We start from the raw sequence: 17685 nt of genomic DNA, 5'->3' as shown, positions 1-17685 counted from the left end.
CATTTCACAACAGCACTTTTGTCCTTTTGTGTAATAAAAATAAAAGTAATGTCTATATTTCCATTTTTCAAAGGCTGTAGATCGCTAAACCGTTTTCTTCCTCCCAGTATACGAGATGAAATCAGCTGACTGTAGCGCAAACATGCAGACAAAGAAAAAGATATTTATTTGTTTGTTTTTTCCTTCTATTCACAGTGTACAGATAAATATAGAGTATTTCTGAAAGTAATACCTAATTGTAACTGTAATGTAATTACTTATTTTAGTACAGTAATGTTACATTATTGCCTTACTGAAAAATATTTGGAATGTGTTACACCCAACACTAACCAAGCCTGCTAGCATTGGCTAGCATCCCAACCATCTGAAAACAGTCTCTTCTGGAGCCAAAAAGCTAATAAAGCAGAATAATGCCTATATCCACATCTTATATAAATAAATCCATAATTGCACATTGTTATTCTCTAACTATAAATACATTCACCAAGCCATTTCCTCCTGAGTTGCATGCATTTATTATGATAATTCATTGGACAGTTTTTGTTTTTTTGTGAGTTAATCCTGCACACGCTACAGCAGCTCCGAAAGCTAATACACAAAATGCTCAGCTAAATGCAATCACGTGCTCTGCTACAGGCCAGCTCAGTGTGTAATGGCAACGGTTGCTAATGTTGTATAATGTTAGTGATCTTTAGATTTTGCTGTTTTACTGTGCTTTTGGTGTTTATCTGCATTGCTCCATCACTTCGTTCCAGCACCCCATTTTTGCCCCTTTTACTGGTGGTGACTAAGTTTCTCGGGCTTGTTTTAAATTGTGCCTGAAAATAAAATGTTTTTAAATATTCAGAGTACGTTGGAAGCAACTGGGTTTGGGCTGATAGGGCAGTGAAGTCTGAAAGCACTGAGGAAGTATGGGTTTTTGTCTTTTCATGGGATTTACTGACAATAGGAAACACAGAATAAAGCAGCTATATCCTTTATGCTAACAGCTGCCAACAAGTTCGATAAAATCGGAAGCAATATTCTAAAGAAATTCAGCAACATGGAAATTTCATTTTATATTCAAATTGTTTGTAGTCAGGCCACATCCACTCTAAATGTAAAAAAAAAAAAAATAAGTGAGGAGGGAAATCAACTGTGTCAGAGAGATGGATGGAAAAGGTACAAAGCTCGGGTAGTGCACTAACAAACTCCATTTTGTGTTGCTGCAGCTGTTTCCATGGAGCTCTCTGTCTCTCCTTTTTGCTCTCTCACTCTTTCTTTCTCAGCTTCTCCCTTCCCTCTCTCACTCTCTCTCTCTCTCTCTCTCTCTCTCTCTCACACACACACAGGCTTACACATACACACACATGCACAAGTGTCTGAAAGGGGATTCAGCTGCATGAGTCAATGCAACCAACCGCAACTCAGAGAGAACCTCTCTTTCTCTCCAGCACACTCTTCCGCACTCCTCTATCCTTCCAGCATCACGCCCATCTTATCATTTTTTCTACTTCATTTCAATAATTTCTTAATTTATTCTAAACCCCAGTCACAACAACAAACCCACATTATGCAGCACACTCAATTACTGTGATTTTGATACATGAGCACTACATCAACAAGCCAGTCCATGTATTTACAGTCCTGCTTTTCTCTCTCTCTCTCTCTCTCTCTCTCTCTTTCAGCCTTATTTAGAGTGTATGTGGCAATCAGCAGAGCTCATTACTTCTAAGCTAGGTGGCCTGCAAAGCTGCCCCAGAAAATGTCCTTGAAGAATAAGGTGAAGGAAATAAAAAAAAAAACAGAGAGAGGAAAGGATGCTTACCGAGGACTCCAACGCGGTAGTTGAGAGTGATAACGATGACATTTCCGTAGCTGGCCAGCACGCTCCCATCGATCATGTTGCCTGTCCCCTCCATGTAGGACCCTCCATGGATGTAGACCATCACGGGCTTGGCCCCAGTGTCTCGTATGTCTGCAAGAGCGGCCATCATTAACATATTCACAAAGCCGTCCATCCTCTCTGATCAAGGGTCAGCGCAGATTCAGATAAAGAAGTTATAGCACATAGTGGTCACAAACAGACAAGCTGACGATCACCTCCCAGATACCAGCTGTATTCATTCAGTCTTCTGGCCTAATAATGGAACTGGAAGCATTATTCTTTTCATATCAGCTGTACGAGAAACAAATGACTGTCCACGCTTTTTTTTTTTTGCTGTCCAGCTCTATTATAGCAATCAGCTATCTCATCTAAAAACGTGGTGAGTCATTTACTTCCTATAAACCAAACTATTAGGCTTGTATTTGGTTTTGCATAGCCTCCCAGGAGGCAGACCCACTTCCTAATATAGACATGCAGGAAGCCATTAGGGAGAATAAAGAGAGAGGTACTCTGACACATCTCCTAAGCAGAGAGAAGCCTAATCTGGCCTGACAGTGATAGGGAAAACACACTGGCTAATTACACAATGCTACCTCACGCCTCCTTTTTACACAGGCCTATCATGCCGCCGCAATTTATTTGCACAGTCCTGCTTGGGATTGCAGGCAGTTAAAATTTCTGCTTCACTTTTGGCAAAATGCTGTTTATTTTATTCCTGGAGCAGTTTTTGATACCCAGCTGGAGCGACACTCCAGCCAGATAAAGCACATCCAGAGGTAGAGGGATGAAAAAAGCCTCTGTCTGAGGAATAGACTGAATTACTGACTGGCTAGCTAGAGCTGGGAGACAAGACAAGAAACTCTCATTTTCACTCGTGCTCCCCCCTGCATTCGGTGCAGCTTCTTGCCTTCCCCCTCCCTTGCTTTGTATCACTTTCACTCACAGACTCTCCCCTGTCTCTCTCCCTGTTTTTTCTCCCGCCTTCTCCCCGTCTCTGTCCAACTCCCTGCCTTTCTTTTTGTCCCCCCCACAAGCCCTGAGAATGGTGAGAATGAGAAGGAGCAGGAGTGCAAAAAGTGTGGATGACATCGGAACAGAGAGGGAGAAAGAAAAACACAGAGACTATAAGGAAGGAAGGAAAAAAGAAAGGAAAGGAATACAGATAGAAATGGAAAGGATATTAAGAAGAGAGCAGGAGAAATAAAAAAAGGAAAGAAAGCAATGGGCTCGGATTTAAAAGGATGGTATTGTATTCTGGTTGCTATGGTGACTGAGAGCCAAAATTCAAAATCCTCAAGAACAGCTAATCGCAGACCACATCCTGAACAGGCTAATCTGCATCGATCTGCAGGCGCTCCTCATCGTTATGCACCCCAACACATTAGCATGCTCAACACAGAAGACAACTACTTAGATGCATTTTGTCCAGACACCCTTTTTTTGTAAACCTCTATAAGAGAACTTAGCCTGTTTCTTTTTTCTTTTTTTTACATTATTCCCTTGGTTATTCATGGCCCTGTTACATTTTAAAGCAAAGCAATAAGTTGTACTATATATGATGTGGCCTTATTTATGGATTCCTTTATCTTGCTGGTATCTGAGAAGGCTGCACAGTGAAATATGATTTATAGCTGACACTTCTCTGTACACACACTTATCTTAGACAAGAGGAGGAGGGGATGCATGGGGTGAGAAGGCATGAAAAGTACAGTCAGAGAAGGGAGGAGGAGGAGGAGGAGGGGTTCAGAGAGGCAAAACGATATCCTACACAAGCTATTCAAAACAAATGGGCCACAGATACAAAGAGAATGGCAGAAAGGAAGAAGGAACAGGGGGCAGAAATAAGAAAAAAAAGAGATTAGTCATGTCAATGTTATCAGTCACCTCTTTTGTTGATTCACATCGTGTCTCCATGACAACAGTTAAATCCCTTTGGGAGAGCGATACAAAACATTCGAGCTCCATTTGTTCTAATCTATTCATTGAGTTGATCTGATGTGGGAGGTGTCACATAGATGTGATATACGGCTCTCACTCATCTGTTGTCAGAGGAAGATATGTACGCAACAGATCCCAATCGGATTCTGGTTTACAGTGAGAAATGATAATCCTTTACGGATACATCTGGGCCGATGACTAAGTCTTCTTAACCAATCAGATCGGAGTTTACTTGGTCACGGTTAATTGCCTAATCTAGTGAAGCAGGTGACTAAGTGGCTACCTCAAAATAAAAAGCTGCTTCCTGATTCACTGCTTCTCCGGGGGCAAACACATCATTACATCAACACACATATTCTTAGAATCAAAATTTAGCACAGTGCTGTGGCGGAAAAGAAACAGAGATTTATTCATTAATGCACAGGCTGGTATATTTGCAATATGAACTCCATGCACAACAAGCTCAGAATATTACAGAAAGACAAAAACAAACTTGTGTTTTGGAGATGGGCAAAAAAACGTGATTGATGGCAATGTAGATGAAAGCTGATGTGAAATGAAGAATGAACTCAGCGGGGGGAGAAAAAAACTAATGTATGTACACTTTTGTCACATTTATTTTAATACGATGTGGTGTCATGCAGCAGCTACTACACAGTGACACTCATACACTCCCAGCACGTATTACACAAACAGCAAATAAATGTCTCACTGTGGGGAAAAAAATTGCCTAATGAATGAATAAATCAAATGTTTTCCGTTTGGATGGTAGGTGCAGCCGGAGTTAAAAATATATAGCATGAGCTTTAAAAAGCAACTGAGGGGCACAACCTTTCATAGGTTGCCTCACAGTGGCTCTGGTCTGATTGGAGTGTCAGTGGGAGGCATAACTCAGGCCTGAGCTGAGCCCCTTAGTATTGCTGCTGCAAGCGAAACCCACCAGGAGGGTTTGGAGCACTCCTTCCTTTTTTCTGCAATCTTATTTTCTCTCACTACCTGTACCTCCACCTTTTTGTCCTTTTGCTTCTCACTCCAATGAAAGCAGTCAGTCATATATCTGACGTTAAGCGCCCCGGAACTGGCCTTGACACTCCGGACTAGGACAGGACAAAGGCAAGTGGAGATAAGTGTCGGTGGCATTCACTGTGTCAACACTTGGTGAAACATGGTGGCTGTCAGCGGCTATAAGTGAGGGCTGAGGTTTGGGGGAACAGGTGACAATGTCCTGATGTGGCAGGACATGACACGCAGCCTACTGTAGTGCTCTTGTCAGGTCAAGCTTCACGGTCCACCCGTGATAGGCCCATTACTGGCATGTTTGCATTTAAGAACAGGATATCGCGGATACATTTCGGGAGGATCTTTAAAACAGGGAAAGCAACTACAAGAAACTATACAGTGGATTGTTTCATTGCCAGTGTCACTGGTGGTATTCTGAAAGTCACTGAATGTTTCCTAATATTCACTTTACACCGAAGCTAATGAACTAGTGCGGGTGGCTAGGCAATGGGAAAGATAAGAGGCTCAAAAGAGTGAACACACAGAGACAAATTACAAAATTTCTATTTTGTGCTAAGAAAAGCCAGCTAAATGAGGAACATTTATAAAATTTGAAAAATTTAATAAATGTTGAGCCAGTAGGGCTTTTATAATCTGCTATAAGACAGGGATGGGAAGGGCTGAAGTCGAGCTGTCACGGTGTCATATTTTTCCCTTCATGACTATTGTGGTTGAGAAAAAAAAGAAAAAGAAAACACATGGCAACCTAAATATCATCACAGCACCACATCAATAATGTCATCAGTCAACTTCATCAATAACTTTGTTTATTGTCTGTTGTCTTTTTTTTGCAGAATAATGAAACTGACAATATACAGTCAGGTCCTTTACTGATACTTTTTTCCCTTTTTTGACCCTGTGCACCACCGCTGTGGTTTTAAAGCAAACAGTCAAGATTGTGACTGAAGTGCAGACTATCAGCTTTAATTTAAGGGATTTAACAAATGTATTGCATTAACTGTTTAGGAATTACAGCAGTTTTTATACAGAGTCGCCTGTTTTCAAAGGCTCAAAATTAATTGGATGAACTAATATAATTTTAAATATGAGGATTGTTTTTAATATTTGGATCAAGAGCCTTTGTAGTCAGTGACTCCCAAGTGCTGCGTTCCCTCTTTTAAGGTGCTCTGCCAGGCCTTTACTGCAGCCTCCTTCGGCTGCTGCTTGTTTGTCGGTTCCTCTGCATTCAGTTTTGTATTCAATGACTTAAAAGCTGCTCTGTACTGGGTCGAGATCCAGTTACTGACTTAGCCACTGAAGAATTTCACATTTCGTTGTCTTGAGAAACTCTTGGGTTTTGCAGTGTGCTTTGGGTCATTATGTATTTGCACTGTGAAGGGCTGTCTGATCATTTCTGCAGCATTTCTCAGGCTGAATCTGAGCAGAGAGGGCAGAACTGTATACTTCATCCTGCTACTTCCATCAGCAGTCACATCATCATAAACACTAGTGACCCGGTTCCAGTGGCAGCCAAACATGTCATTGCCATAATATTGTCTTTGAAGATGATGTGCTTTGCTTTAGATCATGAGCTGTTTCTCTTCTTCTCTGCACTTTCTCAAGTTAACCTTATCTTTTTTTTTTTTTTTTAGATATTTTCTGGCAAAGTCTAATCTGGTCCTCTTATTCTGTATTTTATTCTGGAAGGCATCTCTTGGTTGTATACAATGATACACCTACCTCCTAGAGAGGATTCCTGACTTGGCTAGATGTGGTGTAATTTCTTAACGTAGAAATATTTCTACAATCTTACAATCCCACTTGACCTTTTTGCCTGAAAGATCACAGTTAATGCGAACAATTAATTGAATATTTTTGTTAAACCCCTTGAATTAAAGATGAAAGTCTGCCCTTCAATCGCATTATGGATTGAACAATTGCCAACTTTGAATCATTGTCCAAATATTTATGGACCTAACAGTGAGTGAACAGTAGTGAGACAGTCTGTAACCAAATTATTCCAATTATTAAAATATTTATGAAATTGTCATATATGTATTAAAACACCTCTGCGCTAGACTACGTGATTGCTCTCCATACCTGATATGTCTAAGTAACTAAAATTAAATTAAATTAAAAAACTGAAAATAGGATAGAGTAAAAGGGAGAAGCTTGTGAGTGTGTGCGCCTCTATTAGGAACATTGACTACAGTAAACTTAATGGGAGGAATGACCTTTGTGTGAAGATGACATCTTGCTTCCTGGCTGCTGTGCATGTGTGTTAAATATGATGTTGGAAACAGGGTAGATAGAGTGTGTAAATACATGAGGATAGAGAAATGAAACACAGGGATAGCCAGTGGTTGAGTTAAATGAAAAGAAAGACAGTGTGAAAAACCTACAAAGGCTATTAGCCAAATCCCCCTACAGCTGGCCAGGATCTAGTTTAGAGGAGGAAAGCAGTAGAGGTGCTGTCATCCCTAAGACTCACAGACAGCTGTTTGCTGCCAGAATGAAAGAGAAGTAACCCTTTAGTCTTTCAATAAAGCCTGCTGTCCTTGACATGAGTTTAAGAGCTGGTAACTGTACAAACACACTGCAAGCTCGATGACAGCCCACGAACAAACACACTGCAGCGCACAAACCCTTCAGACCTGCTCTGGCATTGTATGAGGAAAGAGTCAAAGTGCCTCTGTGAACTAATTCAAAGCCTTTCTCCACTCCATTCCTGACAATTTTTTCAAAAGAAGTCTGTTTTTACATGTTTTGCCTTCCCAATTATTTTGTGCCACTCAAGAGGAAAGGACAAAGAAAAAAATAAAGATGACAGTACCAGTCTGGCTCTCCTACCCTTTGAAATGGCTCAAATGATGCCCGTGTGGATCAGCCATTAGCAGCAATGCTTATCTTGGAAAGAAGCTGAGCAGTAGCATTCCAAAGATCTCTGCATAAATGGGCTTCAAGGGGCATGATTCCTCTTCTCTGCCACATCAGAGAGAATAGGATAGTGGCAGAATAGAGAAAATGGTGTGTGAATTGCCCCCACTGTCGATTTGCCACTCTCCAGGCTGCCTGAGCTGAGCTGAGGGCTTTGCTGGATAGGGATCCAGTCAGGCCTGTGCGATGGAATTAATGGTAATACCCAGGCAGGTGGAGCTCAGCTCTGCTCTCTGGCACAGCCCGAGCATCTCTAAGGGTGGGGGTAAGTCTGCGTGTATCTGCATGTGCTCGCTGTCTTCATAAGTGTTTGCTTCTAGAGCTGGGCAGCAAGCAAGTTTGTGTGTGCACTGATTTAATGGATGCGAGCGTACATGTCTGAGTGTGTGCGAGCACACTCTCGGTGGAGGTATTCCTTCTGATTAGAGCTAAGTCTCAAAGCGCCAAAAGACAGAAACACACAGTTCTATTTTTCATCATTGGGATAGGGCTGAGGCAGCAGTGGCGCAAGACAGTCCATAGGTGGAGAGCAGACTGCTGCTTCTCACAGGCTATCACTAGGCGCTCTACCTCAGCACCATTGCTATGTTCCACCTGGAAGATTTAGCCCCTACATGGACTCGCTTACTCTATTTACATGCCCACCTTTATCTAACAACAGCAGGTAGGTGATTGAAAGCTTGCACTCCCCTTTACAGTGCAATAACACCGTCTGTAAAATTGAGTCTTGATTGTGGGCTGGTGTAAATCACAGCAACTTGGCCTCCATGCTTGTTTTGCAGGCGGGAGTGTTGTGCAGAATTTGAATGCACTTTGGGGGTGCCAGTGGGTTGAATGTTACTCAGACAGACAGATGGACACACAAAGGGACAGACAGCAAGACACAGGAAGGGATAAACAGGCAGATATGTTAAAAACATGGAGCCTTAGAAAGAAATACATCAATATAATAGTAGTGCAGTATAATATATTCCAGACTACATATTTCATTGCTCTTATCTCTTCGTCTCATTTGAATACTTTTACTGGCTGTTAGCCACCCTCTTTATTGTAAATTTATATATTACGATTCCATACGTTATATTTCTTTGGCAATAAAATAAATTCTTTATTGTTCCAATATTTATTTTGATTTGACTTTGAGAACATGTCTGGAGGGGCTATAACAGGGAGGAGGGCAGTTCAGATATATTGTAGGGAGGAAGCAAATTAGGCCAGGATAGACAGACAGCCAACTGAGACCACATGGTAATGCTGGGAGGAACAGACTGAGAGATGGAGGGGGTTAGACAGGGAAAGCAGGCAAGACAGTAGCTCTCGCAACTGAATGAGAATGTGTGGATAAGATGTGCACCAGCTCAGCTCGGGTGAGAGTGCGAGTCATGCTCGTGTTGTGATTCTACTTGCCCTTTAACTTGAGTGCAAATGTTTAAATTTCACTGGTGATCCCTTGACTGTAGGCACAGTTTTTGGTAATAATAGCAGTGCTACCTGTGAGAGCAAATGTGCGTTGGACTTACAAGGACTTTGTGGTTTGTGCACTTTACTCCTTCAGGGAGTAAAGTCTTTTCCTCCTGAGGCATCAGCTCTCTGCGGGGGGAATTACAGAGGAACAAAGAGGAGTCCCTGAACAGCGGTGTTCATATGTTGGGCCATGACAGTTCCACACATTCAGCGGAACAATAAAAATCTTCTGGATCATGTTTAGGGATTGATGGCCAACTCTGTCACACAGGCATTAGTTACAGTAGTGTTTCAGAGGCTCTGCTGGGACTGTTTTGTACTTCTACGGTGATGCTCTGTAAATAGCATTAGTTGCGCTCAGTAAAGAATAGACTTGTCACATTTTCAGTGAGGCTAGTCTAGCACAACAGCTTGGAGACCAAGCCACTGTGTACGCATGCATAGACTTGCCAGACAAAGGGATCGGCACTTGTCAGCAATTTTAAACGGACTCAGGGCTGCATACATGTGGGTTTGCTTGAAGGAAGAAGAACCTTCCACACGCACGCACATACGCACTCAGTCGAGCTGAAGACTGAAGGCAATTTGGCTTCGGTTGCAACAGCTCGCCCTGGGCTTGAATGAGGAAACACCTGTGTGTCAGAGTGGTGCTATGGCAACTCTTCCTGTTCTGTGATCAAGGCCAGCATGAGGCTCCTTTTTGAGAGAACAGCCCACTGAGCAAGGAGTGAGAAGAGACCCTATATCTGGAAAGAACCCAAAGCAGGATCAATCCAGTGCTCATTTTTTCAGTATCTAAGAGAAATGAGTGATAAGACATGGCGCTTTGGTGTGACGTTCAGTCCTTAACATGTGCTAAAGTCCCAAAAAGCTTCCCTCCAGATTCAGTTGAATCGTTTTCACCAAATATACACATCATGCGCAAAGATCCAATCTGTCCAGAACAAACAAATGGAGCATAAAACAAGGGGTTTACCTTGATACCCGACATCATGCTCGCATCACCTGCCCTACTATGGCAAAGGAGAACAAGGGCGGGGCGATATCAAGGGTTTGATTTAGATTCAGACACTTAAGCCGTTTCTGTTGCAGCACAAGAATCGTCTCTCATTCTAATCTCAGCAGAGATCCACCCTGAGCCAGGAATATCCCAAGATAAATATGGAAAGCGAACAATGCGATTGCTGAGCAGCAACTTCCCATTTTTTACACCTCTCGCCTCTAATCCTCTCCAGCAGCACTCCTGAACTGCCGCTCCTCATCTAAATCTGCCGGCACTCCGGGTGAACAGTCTGATATTACACTGCTGCTTCACTTTCCCTCTGTCATTATCGCCACCAATTCAGCTACTGGCCACACCTTAAAAGGGGGCTCTAACTACCGACTCTCCCCTTGTAATAACAGTTGCTCCAGTCCCTGTGTGAGATATTAAAATTATTCAACCCGAGCCTGGTTATCTAGACAGTTACTAGATCCCATCTGCCTCTAAAGCTAAACACTCCTTTCACTGACTGAATTCAGATGCTTAGGAACAAGAGCCTTCGCGTACACTCACATTCACACACATGCACTCTTTTTCACTACATTGCTCTACAGATTGAAATGTGACAGGGGTGCTTGATGATTGCATTTGGAATTGGAACAAAAAAAAGAAAACAAAACAAAAAATCCATAAATGATCAGAAAACAGTGTCATTTTTGTAAGAAAATCATGCACCATCTTTGATCACCATGGAAAATACCTTCATCTTCATCACCGTCGTTATCCGATAAATCCTCGCCCTGTTTTTTTGCATGGGTCCCTGTTATTGAAGCAGGGAGAGACATAGAGAGGCACAGGGAAATTCAAAATAGCATGTTTGGAAAAATAGAGATGGGAAGAGAGGCATTTCAAAAAGTACACACGAATTACAACAGTGCTGATTTAAATACATTCCCACACAATTTTCATTTTGCACAGAGAGCATATACAATTGCAGGACTACAAACATAAAAAAAAACAACCTTACAATGAGGAAAAAAACAAACATTTCTATCTTACAGAATTATATATGAACACAACTTCACTGCTACTATAACGTGTATCTGTAGCAGAGTCATACACCACTGACATTTTCAGAAAATCCATTTAAAATTTATCAGGAAAAACAACCCAAGCCTATTTATGTGAGTTACTTTTTTCTAGTCTGTTGGAGAAGCGAACAGATACACCAACTCATTCAGTTTTTGTTTTCTTTTTATGTTGGTTTTTGGAGGATTTTGTGCATTTAAACACTGTAGGAGACTCTAGGAAGTCTCCTTGGTATTAATTTGTAACTTGATAACAGAAAAATGATACTTGAGCACAGGAAAATCAGGAAGCTTTTTGAAAGGAAACGTTTTAAACTACAAATGCAATTTCTCCAGAGCTGCTGAGATCTGAATAAATCCTAACAATGCATGCAATTGGTCTGTCTGTCTCTTTGCCCAAAAGAGTCGCTAATATCTTGTCCTTGTGCAGTGTTTTGCAGTAGTACATAAATGTACTCCCCTGGGTCTGCAAGCTATATCTTCACCTACCATTTCCCATAAGCATTTGACATCCTTGTCATTTTTGTGGCTCACCAGCAGCACAGTCTAAGGATATCAGCAGTGATTAGTCAACAGGGCAATCCATCAAAACCATCCATTTAGTAGTCAATCATCCTCTCACAAGCTTTTAAACATATTGGGAATATAAATAAAATAGAAAAATGTTTTCTAATCTTTTCTATTTCTTTTATAAACCTTGCAGATCTTTGGTGATGCCCTGATCCGTTATCTTGATGCCTGTTCAGGTCCGCTCCTCTTCTGTACTCACTACAGCAACTCCTAATGCTTTTATTGACCTTGGGCATTTCCTCCAGTGAAAGACCAGAATGAATACAAATTGATAACAAAATATAATAGGCTGATTGACATTGAATTAACAGACCCATTCATTATTCGAAGAAGATGACTTATTTGAATAATGCTTTTGCAGGAGGGATAAGCTTGGGCCTTGCGTGAAACAAATGCCACATCTTCTAACATCAATTTGCAGGCAATGAACATGATTTCACGGGGAATTTTTGGTCTCTGCCCATGTAATCCTTTTTTTTATTCTCATGACCTTGGAGGAAATTGAGGTGGGGACCATGAAATGTGCTGTAGATTCCCGATCAGTAGGGAAGATCCCAGTAAGCACAGAGGTTGCAAACAGTAATGGCACAGCAGACAAAAGTGGATGCACTCAGACCACGAGACTCAGCGAATGTTAAAGCGTGAACCTCTCAATCCTCTATTTGCTGTAACGGAGAGTTTACAGTATTAGGAAACTTTTTCTAACGTTCATGCCGAAAACGCAGTCAGTCTGGTGGACTCGGACTTGAACGCTATAACTCACAGAAGTCAGAAGCAATGTGGACCTCATCGATACTGGTTAAACAGGCTCTATTTGAATAAATGCGTTGTCCTCTTTGAATACCTCATGCATTGTTAATTGATAGATGCAATACAGTGTTATGCATAATGTAAAAGGCTGAGCGTGATGTATTTACTGAGCAAATTTATGCTCTGAACTGGAGCCATGGTTGGTACAGTGACTTTGTTTAATCTGCCCATCATTTTTCAATTATAGGGTGAATGAATAATGCAGACTGTATATCATGCTATATTACTTTTAGATAAACAAAGATAATGATATGAATATACCAACTTTAAGCTTAAATGCCAACATTTGTGTCATCTCGTTGACAGCAGAAGGTAAGTGGACTGTTGGTGAACAACACCGATTTGTTATTGATGAGATTTTGATTAATAATAATGCCAATATCCAATCTACTAGTATGTTCTTTATCATTTTCCTTACTGAGCATCAACTTGCTTAGTAGAAACAGAGCAGCATGGGGGCCGCTGCCATGCGTTTGAAGTCATTGTTTTGCAATGCACAACAGTCAGAAAAAAACATATCAGTATTAATAAAGGGAATTTCTAAACTTGGAGGCATGGTATTCCAATGCATTGGTTCTCAAATCCCATCTACCCTGTATCTACAGCCAAATAATAACAGAAATGTGGGACTCGTATAACAAAATAATTAATCTGGTGTTCCAGTCAGCTACTTGGTGAATATGTTGCTGAATATGTTGTAACTTCTGCGCCAGGATATATTTTTGGAGCCCTCTGTGTCAGCAGCCCAGTTATGCCAGCACAGTGATCTTACTGAAGCAAATGTGTTGCTTCAAGTAGCGCTAATGTCAACTTCCCTTTGTAGAAATCAGCTACCATTAAGTTATCAAATGTCACATTTATCATGTTGGCTTTCTAGAAACCTACAAGAAGATTAACAGCCTGAACAGAATATAGAGCTTTGGTGGAGACCGGCAGGTCAGGCAGCTACAAATCAGCATGACCTGTTGGGCATGCATCATGTTGTTTTATTCTCTTTTTGCCTTTTTAAATGCATTTTCACAACCTGTAGTGACATTAGCTGGCTACTCGTACAAAGAAATAAGATACATAATGACACCATCTTGACAAAGAAGGAACAACAAGCCAACTCCAACTATGTTTTATGGATTCTTGGGACACATAGACAATACTAGCTAACGCTAACTGTTTCCAGTTCTTTTTTCATATACTGTTCTGGCTACTGTTTATTTAAATAGTAGTTTTGCAAGAATTCAGACAACACAAGCTACAGTAATGATGCCAGTAAGCAGGCTGGCATTGCTGGGGCCTTTAGGCAGTGGGTGCTATTACTGGCATGGCTCACTGTTGTAGAACTGGTGACTGTAATAGCTGCACAGGATTTTTCAACTGTCAACCCGGTTGGCAGCAGCCATATACACGGTTGAAGACCTTGGAAAACAATGACAGAATTTGGTCTGGCTTGGTTCTGGTTGAAGGCAGGTGGCAGTGGCTGGTGCAACTGTGGAGATGCAGTCACATGAGGGGGACATAACAGTGAGAGTGACAACGGCTTTGTCGAACAGGGAAAAGGAAGCCACATGGAGAACACTCGCTGTCTCAAAATGCTAAAGAATAAGGCGCAAAGAGGGACCTGCATGATAGGAGATCTGGACAAAGTCTCAAATGAGTATTTGCAGGAGAAGATTACTGAGTGAACATAAACTTCATCAATTATGTAAAAGTCATATGAGACCTATATATAATAAACCAAAGGGAATATTTGGTAGACATTTTAGAGTTTGCAGTTTATTTCCTAAACATGATTAAATAAGACATTGCTAATTGATTCAAAGCTGTTATTAATGTATGTCCCTGGGTACAAACTGGAAGCACAGGAAAACTAGGAAAGGAGAGGGAGCAATAATCTCCACTGGAAACTCAATAAATATTCAACAATTGTAATAGTGTCTGATTCTTGCTATTAATTTTTAATAGCTATTACTTTTTTGTCTTAAGTGGTCTTTTGGATTATGATTTTATAAAATCCTCCTGCTTTTGACAGTGTTGTTAATGATTACACAAATCAATCAACCTTAAATCTGAAATCTTTCTCTTTTTGGTGATTATAACAACGATCGGTCAACACTTCAAATGTCAATTACAACATTTGACCCCTATCAAATTATTAAAGATGACATGCAAATCACAAAATCTGTCAGGGCACAAATTAATTCTTATGAAGTGTTGTCTACAACATCAAATTAACTGAAGTTAACTGTTAACCTAAAGCTATACACAATATAATAATTGTTGTAAAATGGGACAATTTTAGGCAGGAACTTGTTAAGGGTGATGTTCTTATTGTATTTTTTTAATCAGATTTTTTGGCAGATTTTCTTTAAGTTCTATATAAATAAACTGATTACTAAAAATGAATAGCAATCAATCAAATAAAAAATGTTTAACCTGGTCCAGCGAAGTTCAATGAATTCATGAACATAGCTCTATTAATAAAGTCTACAGTGTAAGAGACCCGTGTTATACAAGATTTAAGGCACATGCTGCTTATACTGTAACTCATTGTCAGTATCATAGCCCTAACCCAGCAATAAAAGGAAATAAATACTACACAGCTACAGCCAACAATGAGTAAACATAAAACTGGGGGTCAGTTGGTTGGTAACTATAAGTGCTTTTCTAATCAATTCATTTATTTTAAAACCAGTGCACTACCTTTACAAAAGTAAAAAAAACAAACAAACTATTATGGATTTTGTCAACCATTCCATTATCATCAGGACCTTTTTTTTAAATAAGGCAGAGTGATGCTAATTTATAAATCAGGAGCAGCTCATCAGACATACAATTATAGTCAATTAGTATCGTACCTGTATTTTCTAATCTTCAGTAAAAGTTGTAGCTCACCACGAAGAAAGTAGAGTCAAACCATTATCTACAGCCATTAGATTCCACCTGAATTATTCCACAGAGACTGCTAATTGCTTTTTTTATAGAACAACTTAAGTCATCATTTGATAAAAGTGAAGAACTCTGTGCAGTTTTCTCTGGATCTTAAAAAGGCGTTTCACACATTAAATCGTGGTATTGTTAATCATAACCCTCCCAGTTTTTATTTATCTGATATAAACTTATTTTTGGTATCTTTAAATCTTATCTTTAGAACAGTAGACGATGATTATGTCACCTTTATATATACAGTATGACCCACTTACCAAAAACTTGTCTTGAAACAAGTTTTTAAATGTATGGCGGTGATCCGCTCATAAATCCGGTCATTTAACAGCAGCATGGTTCGGAAACTGGTGTTTTATACTCAGCATGAAAAACAATTCTTCCGGGGCTTGGGCCTCAATAAAAATAAATGGGTTTAAACTAAAGATTAATAGGCACTGTATTGAACAGATTTGAGACATAAAATATCTCAACCTTGCATTATTCAAACGTTAGATTTTAGACGCATCCAAAAATAGCAAGAATACTTGCAAACGAACAAAAACATTTAGACTCATCAGAGGCTGCTTGCTTTTTCTCTTTGAAATTAGTCTGAAGATCATCGCCGCCGACTTCTCAAGAAATGAAATAAGTTTCACTTCCATCATTTTATTACATTTGCTAATATCAGCCCCATAAATAATGAGTTCTGGGCTAAGTAGTGTGTGGAGCATCTGGCTGTAATTGTAAGGTGCCCCGTAAATCCTCTTTTGTACAAATAGGTTTTGTTGTAGCTTCTAAAGATGGAAATTCTCATTTCATATTGCATCATGCTTTGTGTTTTGTATTGTCCCTTCAATCTGCTCAGGCTTTGCGTTTTTTTTAACGTGCATATATATATATACTTATTTATTGTTGAGTCTGTGCAGTGGGTTCTGTATTTGCTGTAGGGTTTATGTAACCTAAAGGCCTCTCTAGGGACACTTGGTTTGGGCTACTTGTCTTTAAACAAATACAGATTTAATTACAAAATAAATAATAAATAAAAAGCTTCAGGCCTTGCTATGAATTATAAATGATAGAAACACAGTGATTATAGAACGCCTTTGCTATCGACATGCTGAAACAATTAGGTTACTGAGTAATAATCCTCAAGACGGGCACAGGTGTCGACAAGTGAGCTCCGTCATTTTGAATTGTTGTCTGTGAGCCCGTGTGTGTGTCAATCGCTGGATCTTTACCAGGGACTGCAAATACGTGACATCTGCAGTGACTCAGCCGGCGATCCTATACTTGACCTTGAATGTTTGAAGCAATGCCACAGTGAAAAGTGTGCGCCATTAAAATAAAACTACAATGAAGTGCCGAGTTTCCTTTTTGAATAGCTGGCCTTCAGGTGTCTAAACCTGCATTGCTTCAAAACAGGCAGGCATGTAGAATAACAGCTATTATTCATGTTCCTTGACAGGTAAAATAGAAACCTGTCGCATTTATCAAATCGGGTTCAAACGAAATCGCACTCGATTGGGCTTACTCGTTACACGGAGGAAATCAAAATGAAACATTTCATAAAGACAGCCTAGTTTGCTATATAGTTTTACATGAATAAACCCAAGCATGCGTACGTATGTACACATACACCCACGCACTTGCACGCAGACATTAAGATACAGAGTGCTCTCACACTCTGGAGGCTTCTTGACTGAATCCACAATTCACTCAATACATCGTGGAAGGGCTGAATGTTAACTGCCTTTCCTTTGCTGGAAAAAGGTTCGCTGACAATAGATGGGCCTTGGAGTTAAATATCAGAAAGGTCAGAATGTGGAAAGGGACTTAGTGAAATGTGAAATGTTGCAGCCTTGACAATTTAGAGCAGTTATATTCAGTCTGTAATCCTCAGGTGGCCGTTTTCCCTTGTTCTTCTCTCTTTTTCTCTTTCTGTTGTTTTTTTCTTTCCCTCTCTGTCTGTCTGTCTGTCTGTCTGTCTGTCTGTCTGTCTGTCTGTCTGTCTGTCTGTCTTCATCTCCCTCAATCTGTCTTCCTACATAGAGGTGAAGGCACAGCTTGGGAGGGACACATAAGAGAGAATGATGGAGAATGCAGCTAAAAGGTTA

General features: G+C 40.3%; 1 protein-coding gene across 3 annotated transcripts in view; it reads right to left on the bottom strand.

Annotated features, from left to right (window-relative positions):
* nlgn3a (neuroligin 3a) overlaps positions 1-17685 on the bottom strand; it is a 137704-nt gene that overhangs the window by 90311 nt on the left and 29708 nt on the right. For 2 of the 3 annotated variants that reach the window (XM_082506825.1, XM_082506826.1), the window contains exon 3: positions 1808-1957. In XM_082506825.1, coding sequence (XP_082362951.1) covers positions 1808-1957 — 150 coding nt within the window. Of the gene's footprint in view, positions 1-1807; positions 1958-10947; positions 11008-17685 lie in introns of all 3 variants that reach the window. The other variant, XM_082506827.1, reaches the window with a different exon arrangement.

The sequence above is a fragment of the Aulonocara stuartgranti genome (assembly GCF_965226115.1).
Source record: "Aulonocara stuartgranti genome assembly, chromosome: 2".
Lineage (NCBI taxonomy): Eukaryota > Metazoa > Chordata > Actinopteri > Cichliformes > Cichlidae > Aulonocara > Aulonocara stuartgranti.
This window is presented reverse-complemented; position numbering and strand designations above follow the sequence as displayed.